The 19,772-nt window shown below is 43.9% G+C and overlaps 1 protein-coding gene across 1 annotated transcript in view; it reads left to right on the forward strand.

Moving 5' to 3' along the window:
• srrm4 (serine/arginine repetitive matrix 4) overlaps positions 1 to 19,772 on the forward strand; it is a gene marked incomplete at its 3' end in the record, with an annotated part of 37,625 nt that overhangs the window by 9,468 nt on the left and 8,385 nt on the right. Inside the window, exons 2-4 of the mRNA XM_083674277.1 lie at positions 14,376 to 14,522; positions 19,278 to 19,367; positions 19,580 to 19,657. Coding sequence (XP_083530403.1) covers positions 14,376 to 14,522; positions 19,278 to 19,367; positions 19,580 to 19,657 — 315 coding nt within the window. The remainder of the gene's footprint in view (positions 1 to 14,375; positions 14,523 to 19,277; positions 19,368 to 19,579; positions 19,658 to 19,772) is intronic.

Here is a 19,772-nt window from a genome sequence, read left to right on the forward strand (position 1 = left end):
ATAGCTAAAGCTATGTTGCAATAACATTGAAATAAAGTAGCCTCTGTTAGCTAACATATCTAAGAATGTCCAGTGTATTTTGATATAATGCTAGTATGGTCTCACATTATGTTTAATCACCATGAAACCCAATAGCTACAAGCTAAACTAGCATATTCCAGCATGACAACAATTTGTACAATTATAATCATGAAATGTTGACAAAAATTCCCCCCAAAAAGTGAGAGTAACTACTAGGGGGAGACAAACACATTTAAAGGTAAGTGTTAATACTTCGTAAACAGAACACTATTCTTCTTCCTTCCTCCAGTCCTTCACGATGGCTCTCTCTCCTCCCGTCACTGCCTCAATGACACTTCATCATGTTGAGAGTAACCTGGGAGAGGTGGAGATCAGGGCTAGTATGGTCTATGAGAGGAGGGTTGATCTCACTAGTGCACTTTTCTGGTTGCAGTGTCCCTAGCTATCCCCCTAAAGCCCTGAACAGACAGTCCACTGATTGACTGACTGACTGACTAACTGACTGACTGACTGACTGACTGACTGACTGACTGACACTTCACAGCCACTGATTGTGGGGACGGAGGGTAAGGAAGCCCAAGGTTAGACTCCATCAGCATTAAGACATCGTGGATCAGTGTCTAGAGCCGAGGCAAGGCTCCGGTGCTGCCGGCGTCTCACCTATCACTCCTCATTGAGCCGCCGAAACATTGCCTCTTCATCACCTTCTTCTTCATTATCTGCCTACACATCGCCCCCCCCCCCCCCCCCCCCTTAACTCCCACACTTTCATCTGCCGATCCTTCGCCCATATGGCATGAAACAGAATGCATCATGGGATCCTCGCTCCAAGTCTCTCTCCATCGCTATAACTTTGATTTCTCCTCCCAGTGATGTGCTTACAGGATCTCCGTGATGAAAGCAGAGATTTAAGTGTATATCCATAACACATGCTCGCATCTGAAGACCTGTTGTAGTTGATTGCACTCAGAGAATCTTTATGTTAGGCGGTGAGATGACAGAAAAAGTGTAGTCTGGTTTTTGACACCGGCTGTAAGGAGTTGAGAGATTTTCTGCTCACCTTGGGGATTATTTTAGCATATACTTCATTCAGTGCCTTTATACATTCACCTCTCAAAGAGCTGGCAAATAAAGGAAGTGAAATATGGAATGCATGTCATTGTGCAGCTCATATACAAGGTTGGGTTACTAAGAGTATTCAGCCTACGGACAGAATTTAAATGAGAGTTCAAGGCTTCACATTCTATTGAACATTCTATTGAATAGTTTCATATACTGGATGAGAATTATCAATTTGGAAATGGACACTTGTAATGAGTTGGGTAGCTGGCAATTAGACCTCTATCATAATAATGCTACAGTGTACTGTACATTACTGTATGAAATAATGAATACGATTAATACCGATGTGCTATTCAAATGTATGGATGAGAATTGTCAAGTGCTACTCTTACCCGATGCTCCTTCATTGTCATGTAACATGAAATTGATACATTTTATTCAAAACCAAGAGCATACTGTACAGTATTTCAGAACTGGGAATGGAGATTTTCTCTGAACTAGATTTTCTCTGAACTACATGTAAGCCTGATTCATGCGATGAATCCTTGGATCCCATGCCAACCCTGTACACCCTACTTAAATGTATGCGCACGGCAGGCTCCTCTATTCAGGCTGAATATGTATGACTGAATACGCAGTGCATGCTGAATCCACCTTTGACAGCGTGGGGGGATTATCTTCTAATTTGGTTTAAACCACGTTTTAGACGACTCCTTAACTCAGCCAATCACCGAAAGTCGCGTGGCTTTGATTTTATTTCAATTAGTGTATCATAACGGTATAATACTCTGTTCACTCTGGGTTTTAACTTGAACCAAACAGAAAATCAATACAAGGCCTCTGGTCCGACGTGTTGTTGTTTTTCATCTATTTCACAGTGTATTGAACAGAACAGTTTAGACCTCAGATCCCCAGATGTCTTTCTATAAATCATTTCACAGCAGAAGGAAAGGCCCTGTAAACATAAACAACAATGCTACAACTCATCTATTAATCATTTACACTGTATTAGCTACCACCATCACTTATTCACAAAGGACAGTTGCATGGCCAGCTAATCTCTCCTGGGCCTGGACGTCTTTACCTGAAGCACATTAAAGGTAATAGAATAATTCACTTGCCCTTGAGATCGCTTCGCACATCCGCACCGTACTTCTCATTGGGCGCCAGCAAATTGAATGAACCTCCCTCACATAAAAAGCTAATGGACTCCTTATGATGGCCCACTAAATAACATGAAAGGTAGGGGAGGTGAGATGAGCCAATTTATTAGGCGTCTTGAAAGAAACGCCCTCCACACTTTCTGGGCACAAGCGGAAGGTCATTGTCTCATTGGCCAACGTTTCCCTTCGGGAGATGATAATCACGTGTACCAACATCGACCTCCCCCACCTCCAACCAGCATTGACCCCCGCTCACCTCTAACCTAAGTTGACAATGAACGAGAGAAAACCCCCTCAGGGGATACTATTCCTGAGGCACCTCGTGGGATGTCTTTGCATAAATGGGAACAATTTATTATTATTTTTCCTCTGAGATTTAAAATTAATACAAGACCACCCTTAGAGTCTGTTTTATCAATGTACAGTACACCAGCCCTGTAATAACTGTTGCCTTCTTGTGCATAACAATCCATTTTGTATGTTCTGCCTCCTATCTTGATTCATCTAAATTGCTCAACAAAAATGTGCTTAATGTCTGTGGAGAGAGCTAGGCATTATAGCAAAAGCTAGGCATTTTAGTATCTGCTTGCTAGGTGTTTGATCTCATAATCAAACCTAATCCATACAGTCAGCCAGCAACGGCTTAGATCATTACCATCATGGTGGCGGGGAAGGGGGAAGGGGTGGGGGGGGGGGGGTGAGAGCAGAGTGTCTTGATTGCTCTTTGCGGCTGTCACACACTCTGTGGCATACACATTCACCCCCGGTCATGTGGAACTGTAGCAGTGGTACTCATTACAAGGATCTCTGTCACCATTATAAGCCTCTATGGAAATAAGGTTTCCTCCACTGGGAGCTCTAGCCTGCATAGCTGACAGAGAGGAGGGGTGTGTCTGTGTGTGTGTGTGTGTGTGTGTGTGTGTGTGTGTGTGTGTGTGTGTGTGTGTGTGTGTGTGTGTGTGTGTGTGTGTGTGTGTGTGTGTGTGTGTGTCAGGGGATGGGGGGTAACAGACAGGGAGTGAGACTGTGAGTTTGATACAGTATTCTCATGGGGAGGTGGGAAGTGCAAGAGAACAGTTAACTGAGCTGTGCTGTAAATAAACTTTTGAGATTGATTCTGTAAATGTGATGTAGATTGAGAAAGAGAGAGAGAGAGAGGTGGGAAGGGTATTGTATTGTATGTATTAAAAGAGAGAGAGAGAGCCTGTGGGTATGTGACAGACATGTGGGAGGAGGACGTGACTTTGATACAGACAATAGGAGGTTATGATATCGATTGGGATATAACAGAGAGGTTATGGAGCTATGTCAGTCTGACAGAGAGAGAAAGCCTTATGAGTGCAACACAGACAGAGAGAGACCGAGGGTTTGAGTTAGAGATCGAGGGAAAGCCTGTGAGTTTGATATCGACGTAAGAAGACTGGAGCTTTCTACAGTGAATTAGACAGACAGACAGATAGACAGACAGAAAAAGAGAGAGAGAGAGAGAGAGAGAGAGAGAGAGAGAGAGAGGAGGGGCATCGTTACTGAGCATCATTCCTCATCAAAATGGTGGATATATCAGGCACATGGTGGAATTGGCCCGGCGCTGTGCCTCCATCTGCCCCAGTATCACCACACAGGTGGCGGGGACATGGCAGCTTCCTCTGGGCCAGATTTAGGCTGGGTCCCCTCTGGGGGTGTAAGACTCTGGCATAGGGGAGAGGGACCGGAGGGGACGCCTGGTGAGAGCTCACCTGTTCTGACAGACTGTTCCCAGCCAGGGCAGACCCAGCATGTGACCTGGTACAGTGGTGTGGGGCCAGGGAGATCCAGTGCAGAGTGGAAACACCGGTGAGCACAGACCATGTGAGGTGAAGTGTGAATATTCCATAGAGAATAGAGGGAGGGTGATTGATAATTCACATTACTTTACATTACATTTATGGCATTTAGCGGACGCCTTTATCCAAAGAGACTTACAACAAGTACATTTGTCTAAGTGAGTGAATCATCTATCCACCAGTCATTATAAGAAAAAGTAACCTATGCTAGGACCAGGGGCTATTGGCAGTCACAATGCTAGAAGAATGCCAACTGCCTCCTTTAGGAGGGACAGTTAAGATGTAGCCTGAAGAGATGGGTCTTCAATCTACGGTGGAAGACAGGTTCAGAGTCCTTATTCAATTCATCTATACATTCTTTGTGTATAGAGTTGATCTATTATGCAAATGTGACCATATCATTACTCAGTCCTCAGTTTAATGCATTATCACACTGTTTATGGGCTGAATAGCATTGAGGTGTGAATACCGATGTGATTTATCTGTGCGTTATCGTAATTTAAACTGCATACTTTTACTGTAGCCCATGAAGTGGACATAAATAAGAAACGGAAGGAAAAAAAACAATCCCAGCATTCAGCTCTCCAGATGTTACTTGGCACATCATTCATGGTCCATGCCTTCAGCGGCAGATTGCCCTCTCCTCTTACGAGGGCCCATAAAACCGCAGCAACAAAGTTTGTCTTTTTTATTCCAACATATATTTATATTCCATTCACTTTCATTATTTCATGAGGGAGGGATCTTGTGAAGTGTGTTCCGTGGCCATAAAGTGGGCTTTGTGAATAATTCACAGGGCTGTTTTGCATAGCAAAGGCAGTCAGTGCGTAGGGAAGGGTGAGGTAAGGGTGAGGGAAGATAGGGAGAGGGAGAGAGGGAGAAGAGAGAGGGAGAGATGAGAGAGGGAGAGAGAGAGAGAAAGAGAGAGAGAGAGAGAGAGAGAGCAAAGGAGAGAGAGCAAGAGAGAGCAATGGAGAGAGAGAGAGAGAGAGAGAGAGGGAGAGAGAGAGAGAGAGCAAAGGAGAGAGAGAGAGAGAGAGAGAAAAAAATGTGTTATGGAACATATACAACGGCGTTATCCCCTCCCATCTCACTCACGACACCAGCTAATTATCACAGAATATCCAGCCCTTGTCAACAGTTTCTCCTCTCTCTCTCTCTCTCCCACGCAGACACAGAGGCATCTATTGGCCCATTGGGTTACATTCCCTCTGCCATGCTCCTGTGCGAACCTGATATGTTTACTGACACAAATGAGCGTGGAACTCAAGCAGCTCATTACTCCACTGTACCTGTGTCACTGGGCAGCAGACTGCTAGGTTTGAAGTTACCCACAGAATGGCTATAAGTACACTTGATGGCACATAATTGGAATGGAACGTAGGAGAAGGTGGTCCCACACTCCCACAAAGCTAAGGTCTGTCAAATCGGATTTCAAATTGGTTGCGGTTTCCATGCAATAAAAAAATAAATGTTGTACAGTGTTTACTGATTTGTATGCAGCTGCAGATACCTTTTTAATTGGTTGGTAAAGTTTTACCCAGAAAGCACTTCACATTAACTTTCCTCTCAACTAAATGAACAGTCGTGCCCGGACTGAGTAATGTGAACATCCGTTCTTCTCTCTCTCTCTCTCTCTCTCTCTCTCTCTCTCTCTCTCTCTCTCTCTCTCAAAGAAACTATCTCTCTCTTCGTCAACTATCCCCACTGGCGTCCCATTTCAAAAGAGGACAGAGACTTAATGTCTCTATGGAGCAGATGAGAAGCAGCCCATCTCAAGCTCTACCATCTGCCTGCTGTTCAGTTCTAACTAATTCACGGGGAAAATAGGACCCCTGCTGCCTCCTTATATCTGTATCCCCCATCCCACCAGCACTGTCCAAATATCTCATCTCCTTCTTACTCCTTCTTTTATGCACAGAAAGCAGAATCCATCTCTTGGAAACCAACACTACTTTTGTAAGATAGTCCTTTTCTTGTTTTTTCTCTCCTTTAACCATCTCCTTCAATGTGGGAACCCTTCCAGGCAGCTGGCTCTTGGTGTGTATAGCGTCTCTGGTGCCACAATGCGGCAATTAGAGACAGGCTGAGCCGTGATTGCGGCTTGCTGCTCGCCACACACATGAGGAGTAGACCCTTAGTGATGACATCTCATCACAGGAAGAGCCACAAGGAAGGAAGCATCGCTAATTAAACCCCTCCATCCCTCTCCTCCCCTGCCTCAGCCTTCACACAAAGAACCTCCATAATCACTTCTAACTTGATTTGGAGAAAAGTAATTGACATGCTTGCAACTAGTGGAAGGGTTTGTCACCTGTGAAAGAGCAGAACCACTGTCATTTTCAGATGTTAACAATCTTGAGCTCAGGATAGGTTATTTTTAGCGGCTAAATTAGCATAGTTGATTTTCACCTCAGTGGCGGTGGTGGGCGGTGGTGGTCGGCGGCGGTGGCTGATGGCGATGTCAGGGTGTTGGCAGCACGCCTCAGTAATAGCTAGGTGGTGATCAGGACTTGTATGGCACCAGTTAGGCGTAAGATCCATTGTGCCCGTTGTGTTTACTGCCAGCAGAAGCGTCTCTAAGTCCTTTGTTCTCCAATTGGAAAGAGGACTTGAAATGCTGCCGAGTTGTTCAGTTGGCCAGGACTGCCCTCTCCCCTCTCCCCACACCCCTCTCCTCCTTTGGAACGGTGAATTGCTCCTGATAAACAGGCTTATAAGTCATGGCAGCTTGTCACGGTAACGGAATGTACTCTAGGAAATGGCTGAGGGGGACAGAGGCAGCCATTTTGGAGAATGTTGGTTGAGATGCCTTGAGGCTTCTGTCACTAGGGCAAAGCGAAGTCCCTTAATGTCTCTTGTCTAAGTGATATTTCATACAATTATGGGTATAACGTGCACATTAATTTGAGGTGGACATTAGCATATTACACAGTGAACTCCATAATCCAAATAATTACATTGGACACTGTCTTATGGGAGATTCACAGCGCACAGTAACAATCCACAGTAATGCTCTGCATATACTACAGCAGGGCTTTGATATATAAGTTAATAACCCAAATATCCCAAATGTCCTTTCCTTCCCTTGTAAGGCCCCCTCTCTCCCTGCCCGCTCTCAGGGAGGGGTTCATAATGAGAGATATTACTAACAGCCCTCATGAATACAAGCTATCTATCCCTGTGAATTGAATTTGGGTGTCGTGGAGAGCACTCTGAGTCAAATAGAACGCCTCTCTGTGGAATACAGCGTCTATCTGAGTCTAGTGAAGCCTTTGGGCTATGATTCATATGAATGTGTGAATGTGTTTTACAAGTGAAATCATCTCTGGCTGGGTTTCACAGCTTTCATTCTCCCAGCTCTGGAGTGAAAGACACTCAAACCTCTCTTAACTAGGGATATTTCTGTTCATTCAGCTGAACGTTGTACTAGATTCAAGTGGAAGATAGTTTAAAAGCTCTGGTTAGTAAAATATATTGGGTTGATCTTTGATATGAATCTGAAATAATGAGTTATACCCTGTACGTAGTATGGATAATTGTACCATACACAGTGAGACTGCATTCCAGTTCATTAAATTAACCAATGATGGGTCAAATACTGCATAATTTCTAATGCGGTTTGAGTGCATTTATTAATTCACAACCACCCAAAAAGTAATTAGACTCTAGCCGAAATTAAATGACCACTAAAACCTAGAGAGTGTTGTTGGAAAACCTTGCTGTGTCCTAATGAGAAGTCGTGATTGGATGAGGGATGAGGTCAGAGTGTGCTGTTCTCCTCAGGTATCGATCCCACCCCAGTCAAACATGTCAGACCACCAGGGACCCGAGACGGAGACTCACATAACACTCTCAACTGCAGCCCCGACCACTTAAGAACCAAGCCGAGGAAAGGACACATCTTATCCACACACAGCCCAGTTAAGGGTTCCTATTTAACTCAGTCTGAAGTTCAATCCAATAATCTATTCTTAGAACTTTAGGAACCTCCTGAACAGTATAGATCTTTCACTGTTTGGGATGCAGTCGAGTAATTTGCAAGCAAGTAAGTAAGTAAGTAAATAGCACTACTGGGATCTACTGGATGGATACAAGGTCATATTGAAATGTACATGTTGTGTGTCAAGAGCCTTGTTGCGGTCTAAGCTAAGACAGAACTGTTTGACCCACAGCAGAAAAGGTAGCCCCAAAGAGAGTGTTTATAACCTAGCCTTCCTATGGGAGATATAATTGTTCATACAGTACATTTAGCATGCTCGTAGTAATGCAGCCGTCCTGACTGACCTTTGTTTAGTTTGCACCCAACACACTTCTTGGGTAAACACTGCCATGGCCGAAAGGCAAAGGTCTGAGAGAATCAGCTAACTTGTTCTATTTGGACGGAAGTGATTGAGGGAGAGAGGAGACTGCTTTAATTTGATTGACATGTGGTTCACGGAGCGGTGGACTTTGTTGTAATTACTCTTTGTGCCCGCCGTGATAAGGAAATTAATCAAGCCATTATGTTGCTCCATTTTATCATCAGGCTGAAATAATTGAATAAACCAACCTCACTTGTCTTGAAAGTCACTCCGGTTCCCGCTCCACCGCCACCCTGTTAAAGGTGTGAAAGGCCACTGCTCGATGTGGCTGGTAGTTAGGCAAGCAGCTTGGATTCATTTCAAACAGGAACAGAACTATACTCAGTTACTAATCTGCAATTTCTAAATCATGCAGGTCAATGCAGTGCAAATTGAGTGAGGACGTGACAGTAACATGAACTTTCCTACCACAGAATACCATTGTAATGTACAATATGGCATTTCTTAACCAAATACATGTTATGAATACACAGAACAGTCTATTGTCTGTGTACAGTAATTGATCACGCAACCATGCCCTCAGGCATGAAAGCAAAGCAAAGGCAGAAGCCCATTCCTTCCCTGTGTGATGATATCTAAATCTACAGTCCATTCAAATCCTCCATAGTGAACCTGGAGCTGAGGGTTAGAAGAAAGTCAGAGAGACAGGAAATAGCCCACAGCCAATGATAGCCCCTAATTGCGCCTGAACAGCCATTAAATCCTTGATGTCCACTTCTATCACCCTGCCTTCTGCAACACAGGAGAAGTGGGGTGGCCAATTGTAGCTCGCCTCAGCTGTATCTCTGCAATTCACTTTGGCAGCAGGACTGTCACTGAAAATCAATTACCAAACTATTACAATCATTCGGGATTTTCCGTGAAAAATCGTATTTGCTGGAGAACGTGTGATTTTCTTTATTTTACCTAAAACAATGAAATAGCATGTTAACTGGAACAGACCTAATGTTCCACTAGCACACATGGCCGTCTTGGACGGATCTTAAAGAACAGTGTAGCCGGAATTCCCACTTAGACGTCACAGTTCCACGGAAAATACATTTCACATTGAGGTACGCTGTCTGATAAATCATTTATCAAGGGCTTGCTCTCAGAACTTTTAAAAATACCTCTTCACTTTGCTCCAGCCATGAGCACGGAAGCTATCCATGCTCTCATCCATATGCAGAACCGAGTACTGCCACAACATCCCACTTAAGTGTCTTGTCGTCTGGGATGAAATTTTCCCTATGTACTGTGCGTGCATCCAGTATCCAGTGCTTGATCTTGGTGTGTGTGTGTGTGTGTGTGTGTGTGTGTGTGTGTGTGTGTGTGTGTGTGTGTGTGTCTGTGTGTAGGCTAAGTAATTATCACTGCACCTCTACTATATGTTTCTTCAAGTCCAAAGATTACCAATGCATTACGATGATTAATCCAATCGCTATCTAGAACATTCTCTGGGTGATAATTAAGTTGTCCTTAACTAGAATATGAAACTCGGACAAACAATATCAGTGTAATTTAAAACAAAGTGCCCTGGGACTCTCCTCTCTATTTGGTGGTAATTGTGGTACTAGATCATCTCTTTCTCACTGCTAATTATCCTTACTATCATGGCTCCTATTATAATGATTATCAATGGTTCCTGGTAGCTTTGACAGGGGTAATGAAAAGCGTATTAGCCTTCCTGAACTGCAGGAGTGGCTAGGGAACGCTTAAATCACCCATGGCAACTGGGAGACGAAGAGCCCATCACAGGGGTACACACCAGAACACTCTTCCACTTCTTCTTCTTGTCATTGCCTCTGTAGTTGCAGAGCAGCTCCAGGACAATCAACTCCTTCCTCCTCGGTTGTCATTAATGACTGCAATTGAGTGATGTTTTTATGAGCCCGTTCTCCGTACAATAGCTCCACCAAGCACACTGACAATTGTAATTAGGATGAATTTTTGCCTTCTCTGTCTATGGACTGCCCTGTATAGCCTACTGTACAAGTGGGTTAATTGGATGTATAACCTGTAATAGATTCACTCTTAATTCTTAATATTTTCCTCTGTATGTTTTCAATTCATTCGTATGGGCACGCCTGCGTGTGTGTGTGTGTGTGTGTGTGTGTGTGTGTGTGTGTGTGTGTGTGTGTGTGTGTGTGTGTGTGTGTGTGTGTGTGTATGTGTGTTTGTATGAAGCTGGTATTGACATAGGAACAACACAAGACTGAGATAAATAGGGAAACAGGATGAAGGATGCTTGCAATTTTGCAATTGTTCTTTGTCTCTGCACACCAGTGAACAGTACAAATGGAAAACACATAAAAGCCTAGGGGCCTCCCTCGTACCTTTAAAGAACATAGCCAGTCACAGCAGGGCATCTGCAGATGAAGGGTCAGGAACTAAAAGGCTGTTTCAGAATCCCCGTCTTTGTTCTGTCTCCGGTCTCCCCATGCACTCCACTCCAGTACCATTTCCCCAGACAGTCTGCCCCAAATGAAATGCAAATCGCCTGACGTTTTTTTTTTTTTTCCTTTTTTCATTTGACGTTTTGAGTAAACACTTCATTTGGATATGTACAGATGGAAGAAAATATAGAGAGCAGGAGGCAATTATGTCAGCTTTCAGATGAATGCAAATCTCCAATTTCATCGTATTAAATTTGTTCATACAGTCATTAGAGTTGCAGGGTTTTTATTTGGTTGCGCTGTGTTAAAGGAGGCACAGTGTTACCTGCTGCTCCAGGCTTCCTGCACACCTGTAGGCCTGTGGGCTGTCTGTGTGATGTCTGTGTGCTGTCTGTGGGCTGTCTGTGCGCTGTCTGTGGGCTGTCTGTGGACTGTCTGTGGGCTGTCTGTGTGCTGTCTGTGTGCTGTCTGTGGGCTGTCTGTGCGCTGTCTGTGGGCTGTCTGTGTGCTGTCTGTGGGCTGTCTGTGCGCTGTCTGTGGACTGTCTGTGGGCTGTCTGTGGACTTTCTGTGGACTTTCTGTGAACTGGTGTTGTGAGTTTGAGAGCTCCGCCAACGGATGCGCCATTTCCCACCGGCAGCTGGCGGATTACTGCTCACAGCCCTCTTCAAATATTGTAGCAGTTCATCTCAATCTAACATTACAAATGGTCTGTGGACAATGAAATTGAACACAAACTATGATAATCCTCCTGAGGTTGTGGCAGTCAATGATGTTTTATGAATTCCAGCTGCAGTGAAGTTGAATGGGGCAGATGAGCAGATGGGTACTTAGTAAAAGTAAAGTGTTTGGACGTTTCTTTTTACAAAAATGTTAATTGGCTGGGCCTTTTGTGTTACACTGTAATACATGTTTATTTGACAAACACATGCACAGCACAGCACAGCACAGCACACACACACACACACACACACACTCACACACACACACACACACACGCCCCTTTTTGAAGAATCCATTCTTGGTGTTTGTTGTGTAGACTTAGGCCATCTGTCACTAGTTGCCCCCCTGCCACATGATACAGAACAGCAGCAGCAGCATACGACAGAGCTGCAGAGCCCCACGCCAGCAGGCATGACTCACATTGATAAAGACAACAGCAAGCCCCAGTCCCAGCCTGGTGGATGTGAGGCTGTCCCTTATGCATCTAGTAGAAAGTACTCTAAAACAGCAGAGGAGCCAAATGATTACATGTGATCAGAGGGATGGGATGTCAGGACTTCAAGGAGAGAAGAGTGTTCATCTTCATCATCACTGACGTCTGATGTCCACCACTGTCTGACCCACATGTTTTTAGACCATTGTCATAAATCCTACATGATTTCAACTTCCTCTTTGTGTGTATTGTTTTTTATTTTTTATTGATGTAGAAAGACATTTTGCTTCGTTTCAACAAGTGAGTACTGTCAATATAGTTACTTTAGTTTAGCTTACTTAAAACATGGCATCTCTATGACTTAGGAATATTTCCAATACTTCCAGTGTACAATGCAGTAGTTTCACTGCAGTGCAGATTATCGATGGCGTCTTGGCCAACGTATGACTCTGTCTCAAGGTAAACAGATTCAGTTCTTACTGGATTTTTGAGGATTACCGGCTACTTAATTCCTCTTCATCAAGTACTTTCATTTTTACGAGCACTTAATCCTCTCTGTGTGTTTCTGTTCATTCAAAGATTTTGTCAGTGTGTGTTTTGAGTAGTCCCTCTAAGTACCATCGAACACACTGAGCAGCCACTGGTTATGGATTACTATTACAAAGGGATTTCACATGCTTTGAAACATACTGTAGGTAGGGTTGGGGGTTTGGGGGGGGGGGTTGGGGGGTGTTGACAGTTACAAGCATCCTGTGATAAATCCAGGTGCTTATTGCTTTGAAAGTTTCTCCCATAAATTGCGGTCCCCAGATTGAGGGAAAGTGCATCCGTGATGGTGAAATCGATTTCATTTAGAACTCTCATCAGCCCTAGCTTTCAGGCTGACAGAGAATAACAAAGAACCAGTCGAGAAAGGCTGGTAACGGGGGCTCTGTGCCCACTTCCACAGCTCTTTTGTCAGACCCTCACAGGGACATGTAGGGGATGGTTAACAGCAGAACAATATAAACGATTCACTTTTGTGTTCTGCTTTTTAGTGTTGATTGTGTCTTTCAGTTCTTTGCAGGGAGTTATTTTTTTTAACCATCTTAGCAAACAAACACCAATATACTGTGTCAGTGAACAATCAAAAAACAAATGAATCAATTTTTTCTCCAACGGAATAAGAATAGAACCAAACCAAATAACCGGCAGCATGTTCAAACCTTCATTCCGTATCATCTCCTTGATCGTCTTAATCGTCTTCATTTCTCCACCTCACCTTTAAAATGCAAGACTGTGTTGGAGCACCTGATCTGCAGTTTTACATTATTAGTTTGACACTGCGGCCCGGTGGTAATGCAGAGGTGGGAGAGAGAGAAAGAGAGAGAGAGAGAGAGAGAGAGAGAGGGAGAAAGAGAGGGAGTCGGCGTCTCCCTGTGCCTTTCGCAAGGGGAAGAGGGGGAGGCAATCAAGGTCTAATCTCTGGGCCTGATTATCTTCTCATTACAATCAGACAGAGACACTCGAGGAAGAGGAGGATGTGTAATTACGTTCAAATCTCCCATGATTAAAACAGAGAATAATAAGCAGGGGCAGAGCAGTCTAACGTCTAATCTGGCAGTTTATTTAGTCATTCATTCTAATGCTACTGCTGCTGCTGCTCTCATTCACCAAGCTGGTGTGACATAGACTGCAGAGGAAACATACAGTACAGTGTTCTCATCATTAATTTCATGATGACCCTATGTAATTAGATCACATGGATTTGCTGTTAATATGATGTTAAATTAATTCATAACTGGTGCTCTTTTCAAAACAAGGCTTTTGATGCACAATGCTTCAGGGTGAATTCAGTGGTAACTGTGATGAATACATACTGATGTTGAAAATTATATGAACGTTTTATTGTTTCTTCTTTTTGGATCTGATGCTTGATATTCAGTAAATAAACTTATTTCTCAGTGGAAGGACACACTAAAGGAGAGCTCAACTGTTCAACTGGCGAAAGCCTCCCATTGCTATGCCTGCCAACTCTGAGATGCAGAAATGATTTCAGAAAATCTCAGGGCAACTGAAGCATGTAAATAACTGCATTTAAATTGACAGCTCATTTGAATGGTGAATGCCTGACCCCTGGTTTTACTGAGGTCTGGTTTGGGAAGAAATAGACAGGAGAAAAGTATCCCGTGGCCTGGAGGAAAATAGGCCCCCCCATGCCGTCTGAATCTTGCTCGGGACGCATCAATGCATTTCAAATAGCATAAAGAAATAGTTAACAGTATGCCTCCCAAAAGTGTTTCAATGGACTGTGTTTTCCAGAGTCACGACCACACAACAACACGACAAGCAGACACAAGAAGGCAAGAAGAGAAGAAGAAGGAAAAAAAACTAAGAATGCCATTTTTCTCTCCTTTCTTTTTCTCTTACAGCACAGAGACATCAACCGGCCTGGCTCTCAAAGCTGAAGAGAGGAGAGTGGAGGCAGCAGACACAAGAGCGGTGGACACTGCCGCTGAGAGATATGGATGCATCAGAGACAAGGGACGCAAACATGGCAGCCATCGCCGAACACGCAGGTGAGTGTCTCTCACCACGCTTCCCAAATGACAGGATGAAAGGAACAAGAGCAGTCTCGGTGGTGGTGGGGGCGGTTGAGGGGGGTTGGGTGGCGGGCAGGGAAGAAAACCATCCATTTAAATTTCAAACCGTTTTTTTTTTTCAAACATTCTTGTCACTTGAATATCACCATTTCAAACTATAAACAGTAAATGTCTTTGATGTGAACACCCTTTATAGATCATACAGTTTGAGAATGACAGACTTGAAAATATTTCCCTTTACTTTTCCCATGGTGTGTTAAGGATGTTAACAAGGGTGTTAACGGTGACTCATCTACATAAAGTTACTTTGGTGTTGTCATTTGAGCTGATTTTGGTACTAACACACAGATACCACCTTGAGGCTTCACTCCCACTGTGAAAACAGAGGTACAGAACCCCCTTGTGGCTTCACTCCCACTGTGAAAACAGAGGTAATCTCAACATTTTGCTGAGGGAGACGTAAATAGCCTTATCAGCCACAGCACAGTGGAAAACACAATGGTGTTATGAAGAAATCTGAGCCCAATGTCAAACGGCACCCCCTTTCATGAATACCGTACCCCCAACCCTTTAGTTCGCCTCACACTCCTAAGAATAGAATCTTTTCTCTGTAATTCTGAGGTGAGAAAAATCAATTTGAGACATTTTTTTGCATAATTCCACTGACACCTTCAAAGCCTGCACGGTGAAGCGGGAAGCGGCCGATGATATGTAAAACACGAGAGAAGCGGCGTCTTAAGTGTTAGCGGGATCAGAAGCGGTATTCATGTCTGGTTGGTTGAGCCTTAAAGAACAGCTGCTGCTCTTTGGTTTTGAGCTCAACTGAAAGAGAGCAAGGGGGGGCGCAAACACAGACGCGCAGCTCACGCGCCTCCGAAAGATTATTTTCCACACATTCTCAATCTCCACAGAAAAGCACCCTGATAAAATTTGTTTCTTAAAATGCGGCTGGCTGTGGTTACCAACTTTTTTTTAAATTTTATTTTATTTTGTCATCAACTGTGTTTTTGGGTTGCCGTTTAATAGCATTGGCCTAAACGCAGTATACAATACAGTATAACTGCTTCCACATGTAGTGTTTTCATTAGAAAGCCAGGTGGGTGGGAAATACCAAAAGATAACTGCAAAACGGTGACAATGGCTCACCTGTGACACACCTGTGACACACCTGTTATCACAATGGCAGTTTGGGCCAGAGACAGCTGCTCTTAACAACACAAGACAGCTGCTGTTTTTTGCAGACGTTTATTCCTGCTAACACTATAGATAGAAATGTACCCACCTGGGGGCGCTTTGGCGTAATGCACTACGGCGCATACCATGTCACCGCAAGGACCCTGGTTTGGTTCCACACTCTCTCACCCATCCTTCCTGTCAATCTCTACTGTCTCTCTCCAATAAAGCAGGAATGCCCTGAAAAAAAAAGAAATGTACCCACCTTATTGATTAGCTGTTGATCATCATGGCCTAAATTTACTACACTCACCAAAACTTGGAGTTGGAGAATATATAAAGCAAATGTTCTGTTATATATCCCTCAACGCTGGCGAGGGATCCCTTCATCCCTTTTTCATCCATCATAGTGATAACCATCTCCTGCTTTACTGCCTAACCACTGCACACAAGAAGAAGAAGAAGAAGAAGAAGAAGAAGAAGAAGAAGAAGAAGAAGACTGTTTATTTGCCCATGCAATCGATTCTCATCAATTGTAGGAATGTGATACGTGCACAACACACACACACACACACACACACACCGACGAACAACACCCGCCACACAACACATATACACTCTTAACGCTCTCCTCCTCTCCCACAAAGAAGAAAAAAAGCTACTAAGAGTTACTGCTGAAGGGAAAAATGCAAATGCCCTCCTCCAGGGCCAGAGTGTGAGAAGTGCTAATGAGTGACAAAGCTTTCCCATTACTGAGAGAGGGTACTTGGACTTGGTCTCTCTAATCAGCTCTAATGCATTTCAGCTGCTAATGCTCCAAACGCGGCCGCCAACCACCGCCATTTATTACGCTGAGACAGCCGGGTCCAATCAAACAGACAGACGTGTCAGTTCCCAGGAGGAGCTGGGTTTAGGACCCCATAAGTTTGGATCTGAGAGGGAGAAGGCAACAGGGGAGGGAGGGAGGGAGGGAGGGAGGCACAGACCGTACCTTGTCTATGTTCTCATCAGATCTACTGTGATGGCTTTCTTTGCTGGGTTTAGCTTTTATGTGGTATCACTCATTCACCAGCAATTGTCTTGCTGCAGTGTAATGTGACAGCCCGAGACACTCAGATGCCGTTAGAAAGTGTTTACAACATCAAAGCACTTAAAGGGAAGTTGCTGCAATTTGTTCATCCACCATGCTTTGACAACAATGATCATAGACTTTCTACTGCTACGTCTACATCCTCAAAGTGCAAAGCAATCCTTTTCATCAAGCAACAAATGTTGCCGAAGCTTCAGTAGTGATGACGCACTGGTGCACCATGCTCTGTTCTAGGCTCCTTGTTTGTGCCTCGGTGAAAAAAAACGTAGGTTTGTCACTTTCAAGTTTCAAGTGCATTTTCGAAAAAACGAAACACATTAACAAAACACATGACAGGAATAAAAGCATATGGGTACACAATAACACAATAATCTTGAGAATGAAGGGAATGTTACTCAGGGATGTGTGTGTGTGTGTGTGTGTGTGTGTGTGTGTGTGTGTGTGTGTGTGTGTGTGTGTGTGTGTGTGTGTGTGTGTGTGTGTGTGTGTGTGTGTGTGTGTGTGTGTGTGTGTGTGTGTGTGTGAGAAAGGAACAATAGCTCACCCGTTAATGCTCTCCATCTCAGCACCACCTCATTTGACACATTTACGACAGAGCCACCAGCCGCGAGCAAATGTGTCACGAGTCCGACCTAATTCCAGCCATTTAATTTCATCTCTTCCATCAGACACCCTCTCCAATTTTCCCAATAACGCACATTTTCTACCTCATTATTGAGGCCAAGCTGAAGCTGCCCAAATGAATTGCATTTAAAAACCCCTTCCTGCACATCTCTCTCTATCACTCTCCATCTCTCACACTCTCTCCCTCCCTCTGTCTATTTCTGTCTCTACCTGTACCTGAAATGGTGATTTAATGAGTCTTTGGTGCTTCAAAGTCACCATCATCGGCCTTAGCATCACCAGACATTTGCAGGGAGCAAACAGATTGGACCTTTCAGAAGCATTCATCCCGCAAAGCAGATGGGATCTGACAATAGTTTAATCTCTATATCGACACATTAAAATACTCTGGGTGGAAAAGGAATGCGGGTGTGTGGCTAACACTAGGCTAGAGCAGTAGATAGATAGATAGATAGAGAGAGAGAGAGAGAGAGAGAGAGAGAGAGAGAGAGAGGAGAGAGGAGGGAGAGAAAGAGGGCGAGAGTGCCCTTGCCATGACTTTAAAGGCCCATGCTAGCCAGTTTGGCTTCTTGGCTTTTCTTGAAAAAAATACTCAGTGAACAGATGCACCAGGTGGTACCATTAGTCATTCACTGAACTATATGGGAAAGTAACACCAAATATAGGTAGGAGCAATTCTCAATAAAATGTGTCGAAAGGTTGTTTGACTCAATCGCAAAAGGTTCAGAGGGTTGTATTTCACTCTCGGTGCTAATTTAACAAACAGGCTAGCCATGTCACACTTCCGAGCTCTGTAGCTCTATCAAATGTCAAATGTCACGCCACTTGTAAATCGTTTAAGGAGGAGCTAAGAAAATAGAAAATATCGCCCAAAATACACATACTTTGACCCAAACCCAAATTTTCTGACATGAATCATTGTGCAATAACATTGTGCAGCACCAGGATGCCATATATCAGCTAAAACACATCAAAATGACTAATGTGGGCCTTGAAGGCCCTAGTCTAATGCAAATGTGCAGAAATGCAGAGCACATACTCCAGGTCTAAATGGGAGCTACTCCCTGAGCTAATTACTGTGAAGCTGGCTAAGGGCACTGGCAGTTGTACAGCTGCAATACAGCACTGTCTCCTGCCTGCTCTGATAATGAGCTGCTGGTCTTGACTGCTGAGAAGTGCTGTGGCTAGCTAGCTGTGAGTCTTTTATCAGTTGGACCTGATCTGGATTATACGCTTTGTTATGTAATCAGGGTTATTGTTGTGTTTAGGTACAGTGCCTTTGGAAAGTATTCAGACCCCTTCACTTTTTTCCACATTTTGTTGCGTTAAAGACTCAATTTAAAATGGATTAAATTAGAAGGATTTGCCATCAATCCACACACAATACCCCAGAATGACAAAGTGAAAACAGGATTTTAGAAATTTCAGTAAATGTATTAAAATGGAAATACAGAAATACCTCATGTACATTCAACTTATTGAGTGATTTGTTGATTACATTTTTGCATTTTAGTTAATTTTAAGATACATGAGGTATTTCTGTATTTCAATTTTAATAAATGTACTGAAATTTCAAAACCCCCTAGCTAGCAGTAACGCCAGCTAGCAGTAACCCCAGCTAGCAGTAACCCCAGCTAGCAGTAACCCCAGCTCGCAGTAACCCCAGCTCGCAGTAACCCCAGCTCGCAGTAACCCCAGCTAGCAGTAACCCCAGCTAGCAGTAACCCCAGCTAGCAGTAACCCCAGCTAGCAGTAACCCCAGCTAGCAGTAACCCCAGCTCGCAGTAACCCCAGCTCGCAGTAACCCCAGCTAGCAGTAACCCCAGCTCTGTCTCCTGTTGCAGCGGCTCATTTGATGATGATGTCTCTCCACGGCCTGCAGCCAAGGGCAAGAAGAAGAAGAGGAAATCTGAGCGAAAGAGGAAAAGGAAAAGGTCAGTTCATAAAAGGAACCGCCCACTCTGGCGCCCTGGAACGCCAAGGTTTCTCATTGGAAATGTTCTGACTGTTTCACAAATTGAAAGAGAGAGAGAGAGACAGAGAGACAGAGACACATAAATCATCTGCTTCTAGAAAAGAAAAGTAGCTGCTGTTTCATAATGAGAGTATACATGTGTGGTCACCATGTTTGATGTTGATGTCACAGGTCTCCCTCCTACAGCCTGTCACCAGTGAGGAAGAAGAAGAAGAAGAAGAAGAGCTCAAAGAAAAGTAAACGGCACAGGTACAGGTCCTAGAGCTGTAGAGGAATGAGTTGCGTTGCATATAACATTGAATATGTATTTATATCCTTGTTTACAAATGATCTATTATTTATGCTATGCTGTTTGAGTAAAGTG

This window comes from Argentina silus, assembly GCF_951799395.1.
Source record: "Argentina silus genome assembly, chromosome: 7".
NCBI lineage: Eukaryota > Metazoa > Chordata > Actinopteri > Argentiniformes > Argentinidae > Argentina > Argentina silus.